We start from the raw sequence: 20,153 nt of genomic DNA, 5'->3' as shown, positions 1-20,153 counted from the left end.
TACATCAGTAGTGTCTCTTCAGTTATTAAATAGTCCTTCAATTATTTGCTAAAGGGAACATCACATTTGTAACGTGTTATAAAGCATTATGAAACATTATGGGTGTCTATTATTAGATGGCTGCTCGTTAACAATGCGAATGACAGATGAAGGACAGTTTACCTCTTCTTTCTCTGCGCTGTCCAGGTCTCTCCATTGCTCGATGGGTTGTGCCAGGTCCAGGGTGTTCATGGGAATCTTCACCTCACCGATCACATCGTGCTTCGAGAAGCGGTCAAAGTCGTACACAGACATGACCAGAGTCTTTCCTCCCATTTCATTGAACGCAATCTAGAAATCAACATCAGCTCATGAGTGCCGGGACAGAGTAGTGATCGGGGTGTCTAAACCCTGCTCTGCACACATTTGATGATGATGTTAACTGGAACTGTACTGAAATAGATACTCTACCTTAAAGTTGAAAGTCTCGTTGAAGACAGGGTTAAGGGTTTTCTTGTGGACCTTGGTGTCATACTTCTTCTTCTTGTCTGGGAGAATGAAAACTCTGACGTACGGGTCGGAGGTGCCGCCACTGTCCATGGAGAGAAGATCTGCAGCTTGCAGGATGCCCACTGTCAGCTACATGTTAAAAGAGTGTTGATCTTTAAGATACACACGTATTCAAGGTGTAAGGAAAATATGCTATTACATTGTATTTGACTTCAGAGAGTCCTGAAGATGAAACTTTTTCAAAATGAAATCAAAAGGATTTTTCCCCTTTCCTTATCTTAGGTGTGGTCCCAATAGCAGTGAAATTTTGCAGGCAAAAGAGGTCCATTGTCTGTTTTCACTCTCAAACCAAGCAGATTTCTCTTGGACAACATGGCGAATCAGTGTGACCAACTTTAACATGCTGCTCAATCTGCAAAATTCTAGATTGAGTTTATTCCTATTCGAAATAACTGGATTTCGCCCATTGAAATTCACCAAACAAAGGTAAATGTGACTGCAAAGCTAAGTAACACCAGAAAGCATATATTTTTTCCTGAAATAAAAGTAACTGAAATAAAATAAAATACAAAAAATAAATAAAAATGAAGTAATAGTATTTTATTTCCACTAGCTGCCAAAGCAAAATTTCTCATTTTCATTTGTAACATCCATCCATCCATCCATCCATCCATCCATCCATCCATCCATCCATCCATCCATCCATCCATCCATCCATCCATCAAACCGCTTTTCCTCTGTAGGATTTAGTTTAGTTTATATTGATGTACTAAACTAAAACTAAAATAAAAATTATTTCATGTACATATTTTAAAAAAATACACACAAAATCACAAACTTCACCTAAATTTAAAATAAAAATGGAAAACATAAAAATAAAAAACAATTAAAAATATTAATAAAAAATTGGTGTATTCATAGACATCCTAGTCATTTGGAACTTTATTCATCTGCCTTTGTCTGACTTCCTACAAACGCTTGCGATGCTAAGTTAATACTTGTTCAAAACAATCACTTTAGAAAAGTTTGTACTATTTTCTGTTTATTTTGAAAAATAACATAATTAATTTTTCATTATCGTTAGTCATTAAAGTGTTTATTTTTAAAAATATAGAAACAAAATATTTTAAAAAAGTAAAGATTTTGAAAGCATTGAAGGAGATCCCATAATAATTAAATAAAGCTTTACAGTAGTAACACATAAATATGATACTTTATCATATGATATGATTCATACAAAATATATATATATTATGGTTTCATTAGAAATATGGTGATTATCTCTAAGATGGACACCCAATTTGATATATGATATTTGCCATCTGAATCTAACTGTCATGTCAACAAATGGAAAATTCAGCCAGCTGTTTATCATGTTAATTATTACCTTCCTTTTACCCCAAATAACATACTTTTATAAATTCTTCCATTATTGAAAAACCGTTGCTTTAATTACCTTGAACAAAACTGAAAATGAGACCTTTGTCTCAAAATATAGTCAATAATTTTATCGATTCTCATTTGCTACATAAATCTACACCATATTAAAAAACATTAAATATTAGATCAAATTAGTGCAGAATTAACTTTGCGTTGCTGTCCACGATTGCGTCAAGGATCAGCCAGATTTCCATGTGCATCATCAAAAGCGGTTGTTAGAGTCCCTCAGTAATCAATAATTGTATCCCTTAAAACCCATCTTTCACAAAAATGACATATTTAAATGGTTTTCCTTGAAAACACTTCTTCATGCCTTAAAATAGCTTGAATGTAACTCTACACCCTTGCCTCATTTAGTATACGCGGTTCGATGAATATGCAAATTATCCCTGCCTCCACTCACTCACACCAGCTCAGAGATCCACTCGTTGACAATCACACGTTGCCATGATTGGTTACAAGGCAGTTTTACACAAGCTGATTTGTTTTAAACACTGTAAAAAGTAAAGTGACCAAGTTACCTTGTTGTCTGAGAAGTCATAGTCTAGGGAGAACTGTAGTTTTCCAAGCTTCTCCTTCTCTTTAGGTTCCTCCTCTTTCTCTTCAGTTAATCCCATGTCTATATCTTCTTCATCATCATCCTCTTCCTGTTTCTGGAGAGACAGAAGCACAGATGGCCGTTACAGGAGAAACTAGAACAAAGGTGATGGAAGGTAAATGAAGTTCCCCGAACATGGTTCGTTGGGCCAATACTCAGCTTACCTGAAGTTTGCCGGGTGTCAAACCACCCGGGTGTTACTGTATGTAACTGTGTCAGCGATGACCTTCATAGCAACATGACTTGATTTCACTTTTCCTTTCATGACACCATTTGCAACAATCTACATTACTTTTGTGGAGGGAATGCCAGACAGAAGGATTCGAGTCCTAAAGCAGCCTGTCCGTAAATTGATTCTCAGTCTGCAGGGTATAATAAAACCCCGAGTCTCGCTTTTTACACAGGAAGAAAAGATTCAGATGATACAGAAGGGAAGTGTTGGCTCTTTAAAGCCGATACTCATATCAGCACACATATACAATGTAAAATGATGGACAATTTGGAAGAAACGTTGTGGCAGACAGATACTAAAGATCACAGTACAAGAGCAGAATTAGTGTTATTTTACACATCATTATTTCTCACGGTTCAAAGCTGAAGTGAATCTTAGTGAACTTATATCATCATTTAATCTGTTGGTGATTTAATTTCATATAATGGTTCTGTTGTAATTAATACTTTTGTGCCCTGTGCTGTAATTGAATATTACAGAAACATTTCTTTACAAGGCTGTCTATTGTGAGCCATCTATACAATAATAGAATATACTCTAACACAATTTTGATTGGATTTAATTGAACATAACTTCGTAGTGTATTCATAAAAGAAGAAAAATCAAATGAATTGCAGGAAGGAGAAATAATGACATGTTTTCTGGTGAAAATATGTTCATATTTTTTTTTTTCAGATAAGTCAAGGCCAGTGTCTTTGAGAGTCTATGAAACATTCTTTGCTACTAAAATTCTTCCAATAATTTGGAATGTGGGCGCTGTTATTTGTCGCTGGATTTGCCAAAGTATGTGAGGTTTGTGGCATCCAATCTTATTAAAAGTTTAGTTTGAGGCACTGAGTAGAGAATAAATTACTTTGTGCATAAATATATAATTTACTTTGTAGGAAACAGTCTTACCACGTTTGAGTAGACAGAAATGGTGTTGAAGGTCTACACACATTTACTTTCGCGTCTCCTGTGTTTTCTTTATAATCGCTTGTGAACGTGCTAATATTTGAATGAGGTTTTTACATCTTGGTCTATCACCAATTTAAAAGGATCACCCAAAAATATGAAAATTCTGTCATCATTTACTTACCCTCATGTTGTTCCAAACCCGTAAAATGTTCGATAATCTTCAAAACACAAATCTAAGAGATTTCTGTCTCTCCATTGAAGGTTCATTCCACTGATTCTTTCTCCTGCTGGACACAAAAGAAGATATTCTGAAGAATATGGGTAACCAAAAAGTTGATGGTCCCCATTGGCTTCCATAATATGGAGAGGGAAAAAATAATATGGAAGTCAATGGGGACCATTAACATTGATTGATTAACAATCTTCAAACTATCTTCTTTTGGTTTTAAGGTGTATTTGTTACTGTAATTATACATTTAAGTACTGATTAATATTATGTAACTACATGTACTTACTAGAGGGTTAGGATTAAGGTTTGGTTTAGGGTTAGTTGCATGTAATTATGCATAATATATAGTTATTACTTTAGTAACTACATGTAACCTATGTAACAATGACACTGTATAATAAAGTGTTACCATAAATTCATACAGATTTGTAAATGATGACAGAATTAAAAATTTTGTATGAACTATCCCTTTATGGGAACATTCCATTTTATAATATTGCAAACATTGCAGAATTTTGCAACAGTCTTTTGACATTTTGAAACAAGAAGCAACATGTTAGACAAACGTCCAACTAAATCGTGCTATGAATAATGTTTTTGTGTGTGTGTGTGTGTGTGTGTGTGTGTGTGTGTGTGTGTGTGTGTGTGTGTGTGTGTGTGTTAACGTTTTAAGAACAATATAAAAGACCTGGGGTCTCATTTATAAAACTGTGCGTAGGAACCTTACTAAAAGTGTACGTGCGCCCGAAAGCCAAAAATGGCGTAAGCAAAAAAATATTCGGATTTATAAAACCGTTCGTACACCAGAACCTGCGCAGAATTCACTTTATAAATCCCAGTCAGCGGAAGATTGTGCACACATGCGTCTCCTTCCCGAAATAACCATATATGGAGCTTACAACGCCTAGTTTTACTATGCATATCCTCATCTGCATATCATTTGCATATGATAATTCATCCACGTGATAACGTTTAACGGTACAAGACACATTACATTAATAAAAATCAAGTAGTTGCCTATCCTTGCCTTGGTTTTGAATACATAAATCAAATAGTGTAAAATACATTTCAGAGAAAGTTTTTCTCAATCTTTTCCACTGGCCGAATTGTATTTTTAATTGATATTTTTAATGGAAACAGATAGGCCTTGGGCATTATTTGCACGAAACTATTTTCTCAGACAATCTGGTATTATCATGATAAGCAGTTATCTCTGTGGTTAAAACGTTAAAACACAGCATGCCAGAGGAAAAGTGTTCAAAAACATCGCATCCACAACAAATATTTCTATTGACTGAATTTGAATATAAAAATGTTGTAACTTCTCAGTAATGATTTCGTGTTTAAGTGCTTAACTCCATTAATTTGAATGGCATATTTAATCTAAATGTATATATCAGAAGTAAAACATAGTTTAAATCATTATTTTATTTATTTGCTGTTATTTGCATCAGTTTCACTAAACGGCCCAACGCGCTCGCTGGCGCGGACATTTAAGAAGGGATGTATATTTGCTTCAAGTGACAGGCTTGGTGAGTGAAATTATATTTGTATTATCTTTCTGTATATGTTAAATTTTCTCTAGATTTTCTGTCTAAAAGTGACCAAAAAGACACTTAACTCCAGCTCACCATCGGTGTCGCCAATTCCCTTTGTCTCCAGAATGTGCGTACGCACGGCTCAAAGTTTGCTTAAAGGTGCGCACATTCTCCCGTCAAGTTTGTTTTTTATAGATCACAACCTTTGCGTGGGAACTGGCGTACGTACGTTTCCAGCCCCGTTTTGTGCGTACGCACGCTTTATAAATGAGACCCCAGGTAACTTTGAAAGCATGTTCTATAAATGTTACTTGAAGAACGTTTGTTCATAACCTGTAAGCAGTAAAGTATGTTTATGCTGATAACCAAAAGTCTCAGTCTGCTAGTCTAGCATTTGTGTCCTCTGAAAGAGATAGAGTTAATGTGCTACATAACCGTATTACATGACTAACACTGCATTTGGGGTTAGCAGTGTCCCCCAGCGAGTTTATACCAGGTCCCCACTGTGACTGTTCATGAGATCAAGCATGTGTTATGCACGGTGAAGAATTTATGAAGCCTCAAACGCAATGCTAATGAAACAGCAAATATTAGCTTACATAGATGGAGATGTCTGGTTCAGCTTTGGGAAAAACAAGAAAATAAAATAAATACAAGAATACAAGACAAACGAAAAGAGTTGAATCAGAATGTCTCTAAATAGAACAAAATATGCTTGGGGTGAGGATTTGTCCTTCCTGACCTCTCACCCCAAATACATACACACACAAATTCAAAAACACACACAGAGACACTGTGTGTCCCACAGTGACACACACACACACACACACACACACACACACACACACACACACACACACACACATAAAAAAGCACCATTTCTTAAATTCTAACTGACATGGTAGAATGCATTCATGCATGCCAAGACACAAAATGCACAGTCTGAAAATGTTCCGTATTGATTGCATAATTGTTCAAGCCATAGTGAATAAAATCATTGCGATGCTGGCATTAAATCTGGAGGATGATTAATGATGTAACAGACTAATGCAGTATTCTTAATATGAAGTGTGCGGTGGTTCTCTTACATAACTTGCATTGAGCATTCAGAAGCAGTCATGCTAAGTTACGGCACATTCATCTTAGTAAAGGTGGCAGATGGAATAAGAAACGGTGAAGGAGAAATCAATCACACACAATAAACGATTATTTGCACCAACAGCCCTGTGATCAAATCAGCATGTAATGATTAACCATATTGCATTATGATTTAAGTTCATAATTTCAGCTTATTCCCTACCCCAAGAATAAATACTGGCCTGTTATGTGCCCAAAATGTATGATGTGCTTTATTTGTGAACAACCAAGAAACTGAATGCGCGTTAGGTGAAATTATTAATCATGAAGACCTTTTAAAAAGGTTTTTACATGATAAATTAAAGTTATTGGGGCAGTGAGATATCAAAGGTGAAGTGTGTAATTTCGGCGCCACTACCTTAATGGAACTGCAAAGATAATGATTGTTTTCAAACAGGTTTTCCAGGTCATTAGTTGGATAAACTGACAGTCCCGGCTCAAACCCACACCATTGGTTGAACCCAAGAGGCCAGTGTTTGGATAGTTAGCATTGCCCTTTTAGCCTACATCATCTGTAAGCCTACATCATCATGGGGACAAATACTGCGTTCACACCATGTTGTAATAACTGTAATTATGGGATGACAACACGTGACATTCTACTCTGAGCTGAACGTTTACTTTGAACGTCCTCAGACTCGGAATTATACGTTTCTATGGCAACATTATTATCAATGCCAAAATTAATCTGCAGCAGTCAGGTGGAACAAGTAGGAGCTCTCCAAGAATTCCGAGTTTACAAGTTGTAATTATGAGTTCTATGAGGTCATGAATGCTTTTTACGAATTAAAATCTTGTAATTACAGGAATTCTGACATGGTGTGCAAGCACCTAAAAACATCTTCATTGGTGACTATTTAAAAGTAGCTGTGCATTCTTACAATTTTGTTTTTGAAGCAATACATAAATTGCACATATGAATTTATAGATGTTTGACCAGTGCCTGATTTTTTTTTCGGAATAAGGAAACATTAAATTGATCAAAAGTGACAGTAATACTTTGTAAACACTTACATTAAAGATACAGTTAGCGATATCTGAGAAACGCTGTTGAAAGTGGATCGGAACAAGCTGCACAACACACTTCATGATGGGGGAGGAGAGTGTGAGTAAATCAGCAGTGGTGGGCGTGTCCACTCATGATGGGGGAGGAGAGAGAGTAAGCCAATCAGCAGTAGGGGCATGCCACTCATAAAGGGGGAGGAAAGTGTGAGCAAATCAACAGTAGGGGGCGTGTCCACTAATGATGGGGGAGGAGAGAGAGTAAGCCAATCAGCAGTAGGGGCATGCCACTCATAAAGGGGGAGGAAAGTGTGAGCCAATCAGCAGTGGTGGGCGTGCCCACTCATGATGGGGGAGGAGAGAGAGTGAGCCAATCAGCAGTAGGGGGCATGTCACTCATGATGGGGGAGGAGAGAGTGTGAGCCAATCAACAGTAGGTGGCGTGTTCACTCATGATGAGGGGAAGAGAGAGAGTGAGCCAATCAGCAGTAGGGGCATGCCACTCATGAAGGGGGAGGAGAGTGTGAGCCAATCAGCAGTGGTGGGCGTGTCCACTCATGATGGGGGAGGAGAGAAAGTGAGCCAATCAGCAGTAGGGGGAGTGTTCACTCATGATGGGGGAGGAGAGAGGGTGAGCCAATCAGCAGTAGGGGGAGTGTTCACTCATGATGGGGAGGAGAGAGGGTGAGCCAATCAGCAGTAGTTGACTCATGATGGGGGAGGAGAGAGTGTGAGCAAGAGGGAGATTTGAAGAAACACTGTAGAAAAAGAGATGGCTGAGAAACATTGCAAAAGAGAAAAGGTCAGAGGAATATCACTGGTTATGATCAGGCAAGAGTGTTAGGATACAAGTTAATATAATAAAGACAGAAGGCCTGAAAACAGATGCAGAGGTTGTGTTGTTTCTGCATTTTGTGGGTGGAGCAATGAAGGGAGGGCTGTGATTGTTTGGGTTGATTTAAAATATCAATAGTGATTCTCAGAAATCACTTACTGTACCTTTAAGTGCCGGGATAGGAGAAAGTTTAACGATGTTTAACACACACACACACACACACACACACACATACACACACACACATAAAAAAATAAAAATAAAACAAACGAAACCATTGCAATAGGTCTCCTGGTGAAAGGCCGTTTCCCACGCCACCTACTTCATCCCACGGCTCATCTCTACATTTCAGGAAGAAAGTAACAGATTCTTTGATTGTTTCCACACAATGGGTCATCCAGGAAAGTTACTCTCAAGTCAAGTCATGGTCATTCACTGGTGCCTGTATGAAGGGCATGCATTGGGCTTTGTCTCAAATGCTGCTTCACCTCATCTGGACATTTCTCCTGCTTTCTTTTACAGGCTAACTGCTTTAAGAAAAGTTTAAACTATGCAGATATGCATGTTTGTTAAATAACAACTTATTTTAGGGATAATTTAAGGGACCAAATCGTGACGTTAAATAGGTGGAGCAGCTTTTAGAGAACAAACCACCAACCGTACCCTTTCAACATGCATGTTAGTGAGGATTGGTGTGTTGGTGTCTCTTAATAAGCTAGGATGAAGTTTAAGTTCATAACCAAATGCACATACAATTCTAAAGGGCCATTCCTTCTACCCGTTTGGCTTTAACCCCCCCAAATCACCAGTGTTCATGTGGCATGTCAAACTGGTGGAATGCGAGCCCTCCCCAAACCAACCCCAAACTAGTCCTCAAGCAACCTCAGCACCCCTGCAGCTTGCAAGACTCAAGAAGAAGCCAAAGATTTCATTCCCAGCCATATTTCATAGCCCATTTCCCCAGCCCTGGTTTGAGCTTTCACCAGGCGGTCAGAGAGGGGCGCTGCAAGCCATGTCACACCTACCGTAAGATGACAGGTCCACGACAGTCAAGATACACGGAGCACATATCAGACACAAAGCGGGGAGGATAGAGAGAGATGAAGAAATGGAGAGAGAGGAAGAGATTGAACTCACAGAAGACAGAATCAAGTAGAGGAAATCAAGTAACACTTAATGGACATGTATCAAAAATGACACATTTTACTTTAAATAGACATATTATGTTATTGGATAATACATTAATAATACATTGCATACAACAAATTCAACCAATGAAATTTGAGAAGCACATCACATAGAGGCATTTTATTGTACAGTAAGGGAGACTGAGGGCAACTATAATACAGTAAATGTCCTAAATAATGCATAAATAAGCTAGATTGGTGACACATTATAAACTGATATTCAGTTTATCTTTAGGTTGTTGCTGAATGTTTGCTGGTAGCTACCATATAGGATTTTGTAGGATTTTATCATGACTTTTTTGTAACACAGTCAATAATAATAATAATAATAAAATATTAAGTATAAAAGTATGATTAAACTGAAAATTAAATATTTAAAATGCATATTTTTTGTAATCAAAGTGAAGACTGTTTTGATTATTTCAGATAATTATTAAAACTAAGATTTCTTAAAATGATTTTTTTTTACAGACAGTTAAACAAATTAACAATATATATAGGTGAAAAATATTAAATAATATTAATAGGTATTAAAGCAATCAAAGGTACTATATGGTTATCCGGACCACACGTGACCACACGTAAATGTACTATACGGTTAACCTAACCCTAACCCTACCCACCCTACCCAAATAGGTGTGGTCCAGATAACCGTATAGTTCCCAATCAAATTATTTTGAAGTGTGGTCTTATTTGAGACAGTGTATCATTTGAGATACTTTTTATTTGATTGAACGTCATAATTTTGTCAATCTCATTATATATCTATTTAAGAGTTACTTTTGCGACATATGAAATACTTAAAAAGCTAGCGGATAGATGTGCATTAAGTTATGAAAAAAGAAAAAGAAATTACAATAGCCCCTGGTCTCCCATAAATAATAAGCCTGTCTTGATGGTGTTTTAGCACAACAACTTTTTTCTTTTTCAAGATTAGTTATAAAAATATATATATATTAGGATATGACAGGCAGAACTTTAATGATTCCCAAAGGAAAATTAGCTTGTCACAATAGCAAACATACAGCACACAGCGGGATCTGACACAACACAGCAAATATAGCAAAACGCTTTAGCTTCAGCTATTTTATTTCCAAAACAGAGATTAAAAAAAGATTTAGTGCTGCTGTGTATTTGCTGGAAAATGTGTCATTTTTAACACAAAAGCACAAGAGATTAACAGCACATACATTCTTCTGGAAACCAAATTATACGAACACGGCAAATGAATTGATGTGGCGGGAAATCTTTCATGTAGCTTTCCTGCTTTACAGGCAGCAAATGACGTACAACACTGAATATTTTATATTCCATGAATATTAAATGGCTAAAAAATCTTTCCAGAATACCAACCATCCATTTGCTTGACCTAGAAGCTATATTAAGGATATGTGAGGTAGTTACACTGACGTTTTTAAATCAAGCTTTGGTGTTTTGAGATGGTTGAGTCTTTCAAATATATTGCATGAGCAAAAGCTTTAAAAGCCATAAACAAGGGAAAGATTCAGATTAGATATGTCTCGAACCCTATTAAACTCATTAGCGACAGTCGGAAATTAGGCAGTGGAAAAACGTTAATCTTTCTGTCTCTTTCAACACAGCCGTGACTGGAGTTTTAAAGGAATAATTCACCCAAAATTGTAATTTTAGTTATCATTTACTCACTGTTACATCTGTCATGTCACTCTCACATTTTCTTTTCCTTTTTGAAACATAAAAGGAGATGTTTAGCAGAATGTGCAAGCAGCTGCTTTACCATTCAATGAATGTGAATGGTGATTTTTCAACGCTATCTCACGAATAATTCGTACGTATTTTACGAGGTGGCTAATTTGTTTAAACCCCAGTGACGGGTAGGTTTAGGGGCGGGGTCAGGGCTAGGTCATTCATATGAATTCATACGAATTGGGCAACTCGTAAGACATGTACGATTTAGCAAAAATTTTAAGAATTCGTACAAATTAGCCACCTCGTAAAATACGAACGAATTGCCGTGCGATCGGGTTGGATTTTTACTGCCTAGCTCCGAAAGGACAAAAAAATCAGCAGGTTGGTGTGATTAACAGTGTAAGCTGCTTTCATCTAAATGTATGATACTTTATGTTGTTTTCTTTAAAGGTTATTTTAGTTAACTAAATGTAAAAACCACACACACACACACACACAAAAACCCACTTTCGTTCATTAACACATAAAACTTTAAACACTTAAACTAATTGCCAAGTTGATAAATAACTAAATCTAAAAGATGAAAATAAACATTTAAAAAACTATATAGACATATTAAAAAATTCTAAATTTTAATAAAATAATAATAGTATCTCAGCGATCTCAAAATAACACTGTTTTCTATATAATTTTGGTGCTTGGCATTATGAATGACTACTCTAATTTTATAGTCTCTTAAATAACTAAAGTATTTGGAAATTTTGTGTGGCATCTCATTTTATGTCATGAGAAAGAAATACAGGGCTTAATCAGAATAAGTGAGTTCTGTTTGATGATAGAGTTTATCATTTTGGGGTGAACTATCCCTTTAAGGCTGAAGAGCTTTGGTGTCGGGTGGTCGTACCTCTCCTCCCTTCATGTTCTTCATTCCCATCTCTCCCTTCCCTTTCTTTCCCTTCTTGTTTTTTTTCTTTTTAAGGCAGGTCTTTTTAACGATGCAGAAACAGCAGGTGAGAATGAGGACCACAGCTACGATCGCGATGGCGATGATGGCCCAGGGAGGCACTAAAAGTGAGAGAAAGACAGAGAAAAAGGGGCTGTAAATACAAATCTAGATTTATCAGGGCCATAAAAGAGCCAATATTGTCTTCACCATTACCCATTGATCAATACAGAACAGGACCATAACTTAACTTGCCAGCAGCAATCACCCTGTAGCCCGAGACTGGTTGCCCACTGAAGCTAAGCAGTTGCTACTACTTATGTTTACTCTTGGAGTTTTCTACAGGATTGCTAGGCGATCACTAGGGCATTGTTAGGTGGTTGATATGATGTTCTAGATGGTTGCTAGGGCATTGCTAGGGTATTATGAGTAGTTGATCTGGTGTTGCTACAGTGTTCTGAGTGGTTGCTACACAGTTGCCAGATTGCTCTGGATCTGGGTTTCTAGTAGGGCTGCCCCCTAATAGTCGACTAAACATTAGTCGACGAGAAGAGGCTTAATCAAGCAAAATTGTATTAGTCGGTTAGTCGCAGAACAACAACAACAACAACAACAAAAACTCCACAGAAAGTGAGGAAGTGGCGAAGTCATGCAGGCCGTGACGGACAGATCGTTAATGGCGGGTCCTTGAGGTAATTACAATATGCCGGGCAGGAAATCCAAACGTTCGCCTATAATTCACCGACCTCAAATATGGCTTATTATTGAAACATGCAAGTAGTTGCAACTTTACTTGGTCACTTGCTCTAACGTTAACCTAGATAAATGTGCGCTATTATTAGGCGCATATCCAAGTGTTTGTTCAGAGTGTGGAAGCTAAAGTATTAGTGCGATTACAGCATGACATGTTTACTTCATTCCGGCGCCTCCATTTATTCCTGACAACAGCGGAAACAACTTAATATACTCCGACATTTTTGGTAGTACAGATAAGAGTAATTCGTTATTCTAATTAAAAAATATATATACTTTTATTCGTGTAAACTCACAATAACAACAAAACGTTGTGCTTTTGTAAAATATGGAAAACAAACAGGATGCCTTTTCTGCAGTCTCAGTCTCCTTGGATGTCTCAAAAATGAACCAGAAACTCAGAGTATAGGCTACTTGCTTCACAGACATGAGGAAATATATCTATTGAAAGCTTGAAATGTCTAATTTTAAACAAACCACAATTAAAAACACTCTCTGATTATGTAATTTGTATGAAAGGTGCATTTTTCTCTAAAGGCACAACTGATGAAATGGCGAGTTCCTTGCGTAAATTAAAGTCTCGGTTACGTATGTAACCCTCGTTCCCTGAAGGAGGGAACGGAAACGTTACGTCAGTGACTGACGAAATGGGGGTTTCGCTAGAGAGCCCTATCACCTTCGAGTTTGAGAAAACGTGCCAATGGTATGAAAATACCATGGGTCTGCGGAATTTGCATCTCAAACTCCACCCCACTGCGTGGGTATAAAAGGAGCCGCAAATGCAATCTCGCATTATGTTACCTGCTGAGGTGCCAAGACTGTGCGCCCCAGCCGTTTCAGCGGCAGTGGCATGCGGACGTAACGTCTCCGTTCCCTCCTTACAGGGAACGAGAGTTAAATACGTAACCGAGACGTTCCCTTTCAGTCAGTCACTACGAGTTACGTCAGTGACTGACAAAATGGGAGTCAATGCGGCTGTCTTCCAGTGTTCTGTGAAAGCCCCAACTCCTTGTTGTGAGGTTAGGATGAGTGAAGGGCCAGGCTAACGCAAGAATACCAAGGTACACTGGGTAGCATGCCCAGATGGAATATGTGACACAGCGCCTACCCGCAGGGAGGACTTAGTATACACATATGACCCGAGTACGGGATGCATATGGAGAACTCAGAGGTATCCAGGCCGCAGGGTGGAATGTTTCAACCTCGAGATGGCAAGAGGGTTCTTGCCGAGGGAAAAGACTTTGGAGGAGACTTACCGTGGAAATACACATGTGGGGGTTGCCCAACCGGGGAACCATGCGCATGGAGGCACTTAACCAATCACAAGGGCTGACCAACCAGGCATGCACTCTGGTGAAGGTGTCAACAGTGCAGGAGGAACTCAGGGTCTATGAAGAACTCATCAGAGTAAAATAGCGCACATATCCAGTCCACGGAGTGGAATGGTGCAGCAAGCGATGACACAGAGCAGGTCCTACTTACTGGCTACTGGAAGCGAGTACACGAGAGAACACTGGCTCTACACGGAGATTGTAGAATCTCACGAAAGTGTTAGGTGTCGCCCAGCCTGCAGCTCTACAGATACAGTCTACAGTCTGTTAGCGAGGCGCCATGCGCTAGAACCCAGAAGGAAGCCACACTCCTGGTGGAGTGTGCCTTCACCCCTAGGGGGCATGGCAGGCCCTGCACCTGGTAAGCTAAGACAATGGCGTCCACTATCCAGTGAGACAACCTCTGCTTGGAGAGAGCCTTTGCCTTCAGCTTCCCACCGTAACAGACAAAGAGATGGTCTGAGGCCCTGAAACACTGCGTTCTGTCTACGTAAGCACGAAGGGCTCGCAAGGTCATGGTGCACAGAGATCACATCCATATAAACCTTCAGGATGGATGGAGACAGCCTTCGTTCCAACCCTTCTTGGAGTAAGGAGAGCACAGACCTGATCAGGCATTTTCTGGGATCTTCTCAGTGAGAAGAACACCAGGTGACGAAGAGGTTCCACTTCAGAGCATAGGCGTGTCGCCGACAAGGCTCTAGCTGAAGTGATGTTAGCCACCACCTGAGGTGGTAGGGTACTCAAACCTTTCACGTCCCATCCAGGACCCACACGTGCAGGTTCCAGAGATTGGGATGCGGGTGCCAAAGGGTGCCCCATCTCTGAGAAAGGATGTCCTTCCTCAGAGGGATTGGCCAGGGAGGGGTTGTTGTGAGGAGCACCAGTTCGGAGAACCAAGTCCAGGTGGGCCAATGAGACGCAACCAAAAGTACCTGCTCCTCGTCCTCCCAGGACCTGTGCAAGAAGGCTCACTGGGGGAAATGCATACTTGCGGAGACCCCATGGCCAGCTGTGCGCAAGTGCATCCAAGCCGAGGGTCCCCTCGGTCAGGGAGTAAAACCAGCGGCAGTGGGAAGTGTCTGTGGAGGCAAACAGATCTACCTGTGCGTCGCCAAACTGTTCCCAAATCAGCTGAACCGTCTGGGGATGGAGCTCGTCTGCTGCACGATTCAGCTCTCCCGGGATGTGAATGGCTCGAAGCAACCTCAGATGCTTCTGACTCCATAAGATGATGGCGTGAGAGATGGCGTGCGAGTTGCGACATACGACGGGAGCTACTGTCGCCATGTTGTCTGAATGGACCAGTACGTGCTTGCATTTACATTTACATTTATTCATTTAGCTGACGCTTTTATCCAAAGCGACTTACAATTGCTATATATGTCAGAGGTCGCACGCCTCTGGAGCACTAGAGGTTAAGTGTCTTGCTCAGGGACACATTGGTGTCTCACAGTGGATTCGAACCCGGGTCTCTCACACCAAAGGCATGTGTCTTATTCACTGCGCCACCACCACCCCCCTGCTTGCCCTCCAGCAACACCCGAAAACGGTGCAGAGCTAGACGTACGGCCAGCAAATCGAGGCAATTGACATGCCATAGGCGCTGGGGTCCTGTCCAGGAGCCTGCGGCAGCATACCCATTGCACATGGCACCCCAACCCGTGGTGGAGGCATCTGTTGACGCAACAACATGCCTGGAAACTTGGTCTAAGGGAACTCCGGCCCGTAGAAAAGAGAGGTCCGACCACGGGGTGAAGGTTTGACAGCAGGCCCAAGTGACTAGCACCTAGAACGTGCCCTGCTGCCATGCCCATCTCAGGACTCAATCACGAAGCCAGTGCTGAAGCGGTCTCATATGCCATATGCCACAGGAGCCTCTGACTTCAGTGGGAAGTGGGAAATTCAGCAGTGACTTCGCGCACTGACTTGTAAGCTGCATGTACATGGTGACCAAGACGATTTCCATACCGAGAAAAGAGATCCTCTGCATGGGGGAGAGTTTGCTCTTTTCCCAGTTGACCCGAAGGCCCAGACGGGCGAGGTGCCGGAGCACCAGGTTCCTGTGTTTGCAAACCTGCTCTCGAGAGTGTGCTACAATCAGCCAGTCGTCAAGATAATTCAGGATGCGAACCCCCTGTTGCCTGAGTGGCACAAGGGCTGCCTTGACGACCTTCGTGAAGACGTGAGGAGACAGGGCTGACCCGAATGGAAGTACCGTGTACTGAAATGCCTGCCCCTCAAAAGCAAACCGTAGAAGCGGTCTGTGTCGAGGAAGAATGGAGACATGTAAGTACACATCTTTCAGGTCGATCGCTGCAAACCAATCCAATGGACGAACACATTCAAAAATGCGTCTGGCTGTCAACATCTTGAATGGAAGCCTGTGAAGGATTCAGTTCAAGATGCGCAGGTCCAGGATTGGTCGTAACCCATCGCTCTTCTTGGGTACAATGAAGTAGGGGCTGTAGAAGCTGGACTTCATCTCGGCTGGAGGGACGGTCTCAATCGCACCCTTTTGTCAGTAGGGCGGCGACCTCCGCATGCATGACAGGGGCATTGCCACCCACCATGGTATACCGGACTCCCCGGAAGCGGGGAGGAGACCACGCAAACTGAATCGCATAGCTGAGCCTGATCATTCGCGAGAGCCAGCGGGACAGATTGGGAAGCTCTAGCCAGGCTCACAAAAACTGAATCAGCGGGGTCATAGGAACTACAGCCGTACCCACGATGGGGAAGTGATGCGGAACAACCGGCCCAGACATGGGAGGCATAGCGTCCCGGAGTGGGAGCATGGTCAAGTTCCGTGTCCTGACAGCAGAGGCCAGGGAAGGACGAGCGTTCTGCGCCTCTTGAGGCTCAGAGGAAGGGGAAACAGTTCTTTCTTTAACAGTTTTAGGGTGCCGCCGACCATGAGGCCAGCGGCGGGGGAAGGAGAACAAAAGATTCTCGGGGGAAGGAGTGGTCCTGCTACCAGCTGCTGAAAAGAACTGTGCCTTAGCTTCGAGCTGCCCGTTTCAGGAGCGAACTGCCCCTAGGAACCAGGCTTAGGGGCGGAGACGGGCTGTGCCGCCTTCCTGCGACCACCTCCTTGTTTTCGACCCGGATGAAGGCTGCTGCTTGGGCCGAGAAGGAGGGGCGGGAGCTTCAGAAGGGCGGCCTCGGCGGGAAGCAGACTGAGGGGCTGCATCGAGTGGAGGCAGCAGCAGGATATGCTTTAACGCCTCAGTCTGCTTCTGGACGGCCGAGAACTGCTGGGAAAAGTCTCGACCGCACCGCCGAAGAGCCCAGCCTGGGATATGGATTCATATCAGCCAGGTTGAGCCATAGATGTCATTCCTGGACCACACAGGTGGACATCACCTGACACCCAGTTATCGCGCAGTGACCTTCGTCGCCCATAGAGCGAGGTTGGTGGCAGTGCACAGCTCTTGCATGAGCCCCGGGTCAGCCCTTCCCTCGTGCATGTCCCTGAGCACCTTTGCCTGATGGACTTGAAGGATGGCGTGCAATCTTGGCGTGCGACTTGAACCATGGCATGCAAAGCGGAGGCAGCCTGCCCCGCAGCTCTATAGGTTTTGGCCACGAGAGTGGACGAAAACCTACAGGCCTTGGAGGGGTGCTTTGGATCACTGTGCCAGGTGGAGGTGCTCTGGGGACACAATTGCATCACCACAGCATGCTCCACCAAGGGGACCCCAGTGTACCCGTTGGCCACCGTGCCGCCGAGAGAAGAGAAGGCGGAGGATGCCGCCGGGCCGTGAGGAGTCAACGGGGACTTCCTGGCGTGCCAGCACGCGCCGCCCCTAAGAACCAATCATTCAGCCTTGAGCGCTCGGGGGAGGCCGGCGGACGCCACTCCAACTCAATGATCTCAACTGCCCGGGCAAGCATCTGTATCCGACTCGGGCAACGCTGGCACTCCCGAGGGAGGCAACGCAGCCAAATCCTCATCTCCAGAGGAATCAAGCCCGCCTTGTGACGCTGTGAGCGTCATCTGCCGGTGCCCTGAATGAAACACTGGGTTCCCAAGAGGAACCAGGTTCACCCGGAAACTCCACAGTTTGCGATGTGCAGGAAGGTGTGGCCTGAGGACTCGTCGGGTTATTCCACACCGTAGCCCTCAGATCACCCTGGCCACCAGCCAGAGTATCCCCTCTCAAGGAAGAGATAGATTGGGGTCTGACCCATGGTATTTTAGTGGATTGATTACCATTTGTATAACCACAGTTTTACTACAAATACTACGATTAAACTATGGTTAGTGAAACAAAACCATGGTTCATTTGTGGTTACCATGGTTTAACCATTTTTTTTTATTTTTTTTATTATGTGTAATAAAACCATGACCACTTTTCTTAAGGGGTCAGCATAGTCAACTTCAAATTTGCATCTGACACTGACTCAGAAAACACTAGATCATTAATAAATAAAATGTCTCCTTGCTATTTTATTCTGACACATTCATAATCTTTTGCCAGTGCTTTGCGGCAAGCCTTATGCGTGTACTTGAGCTTGGAATAGACTATATATATGGAATAAATATATAGTAATTAAATTAATATAAACATGTGATTAGTTGACTAATGGCTTAAATGAATGTCTACAAGAGTTGACATAAATCTTTAGTTGGGGGCAGCCCTAGTTTCTAGGCTATTGTTAGATTGCAGCAAGGGTGTTGTGTTTGTTTTTTAGGGCATTGCTCGGATATACTTAGTGGCAGCTAGGGTTTCACTAGGATGTTCTGAGTGGTCACTAGGGTGTTGTCAGGTGGTTGCTAGGCCATTGCTAGGGTGTTACAAGTTGGTACTATACAGTTTATATGTTGTTCCGGATGGTTTCTAGTCCATTGCCTGGTGGCGGCTAGAGTGTTGTGGTTGTTTTCTAGGGTGTTGCTCTGTGGTTTCTAAGTTGTTCCATGGTTACTAGGGCATTGCTAGGGTGTTCTGAGTGGTTGCTCTGCAGTTGCTAGGTAGCTCTGGGTGGTTTCTAGGTTGTTGTGGCCACTTTCTACGGCATTGCTAGGTGGTTTATAGGATGTTTCTATGGTTGCTAATATTGCTAGTTTGTTCTGAGTGGTTGCTATGCAGTTGCTAGGTTGCTCTGGGTGGTGTCTAGGCTGTTGCTCTGTAGCTGCTAGGGTGGTAAGGTTGTTTTTCGGGCATTGCTAGGATGCTAGGATTGCTAGAGCTTTGATAGGATGTTCTGAGTGTTTGATAGAGCAAATCTAGGCAGTACAGTACTGTCTAACACGGTCCATTCAGTTAGAAAAGATGCAACACATTAAAAAACAGAGTCTGGAGCTCTGAGCTGAGCTGGAGCTTGAGTTACAGTTAGAAATGTCGGTATCTGGTCAGGAATTTTGAAATGCTTAATATCACACTACACCACATCTAGGGCCAGATTTACTAAACAGGGCAAATTAGCATGAGAGCGCAATCCCATGAAAGTGCAGATGGGAGTGCAAATTTCTGCGCATGATCAATAAGTTAAAGGACACAGACGCAGCCGGAACATTTCCATAATGACCAAGACAACTACCAATTAGCATCTGCTTTAAGACATGCTTTTTTGGGCAGTAAATAATGCTTCAAATAACAGTAAATTGACGAGTGAAAAATGTAGTATATCCCCTTGCGTGAATCATTTAAATACTCTCCTCCCATAAATTTTGCATCTGAAAGGTAAACTCCTACAAATGCATATGCAATTATGTCAGCCAAAAATAACCCTGTCCATGCCTTTTCAGTGCTCATTTTTCACTGCGTGTCTTTAGTAAATCCTGACAGTAGTTTTTTAACGCAGAAAGAGGGTTTGCACTGGCGCAAGCTGCTAGTAAATTTGGCCCATATAGTCATATACTCACGTGGA

At 41.8% G+C, this 20,153-nt stretch overlaps 1 protein-coding gene across 2 annotated transcripts in view; it reads right to left on the bottom strand.

The window, feature by feature from the left end:
* syt2a (synaptotagmin IIa) overlaps window positions 1–20,153 on the bottom strand; it is a gene marked incomplete at its 5' end in the record, with an annotated part of 28,427 nt that overhangs the window by 8,057 nt on the left and 217 nt on the right. The window contains 5 exons of one of the 2 annotated variants that reach the window (XM_081386379.1): window positions 163–330; window positions 451–618; window positions 2,451–2,582; window positions 12,157–12,317; window positions 20,149–20,153. The exon at window positions 20,149–20,153 is cut by the window's right edge and continues 217 nt beyond it. In XM_081386379.1, coding sequence (XP_081242505.1) covers window positions 163–330; window positions 451–618; window positions 2,451–2,582; window positions 12,157–12,317; window positions 20,149–20,153 — 634 coding nt within the window. The remainder of the gene's footprint in view (window positions 1–162; window positions 331–450; window positions 619–2,450; window positions 2,583–12,156; window positions 12,318–20,148) is intronic. The other variant, XM_081386380.1, reaches the window with a different exon arrangement.

Source organism: Scardinius erythrophthalmus, assembly GCF_964197995.2.
Source record: "Scardinius erythrophthalmus genome assembly, chromosome: 15".
NCBI lineage: Eukaryota > Metazoa > Chordata > Actinopteri > Cypriniformes > Leuciscidae > Scardinius > Scardinius erythrophthalmus.
This window is presented reverse-complemented; position numbering and strand designations above follow the sequence as displayed.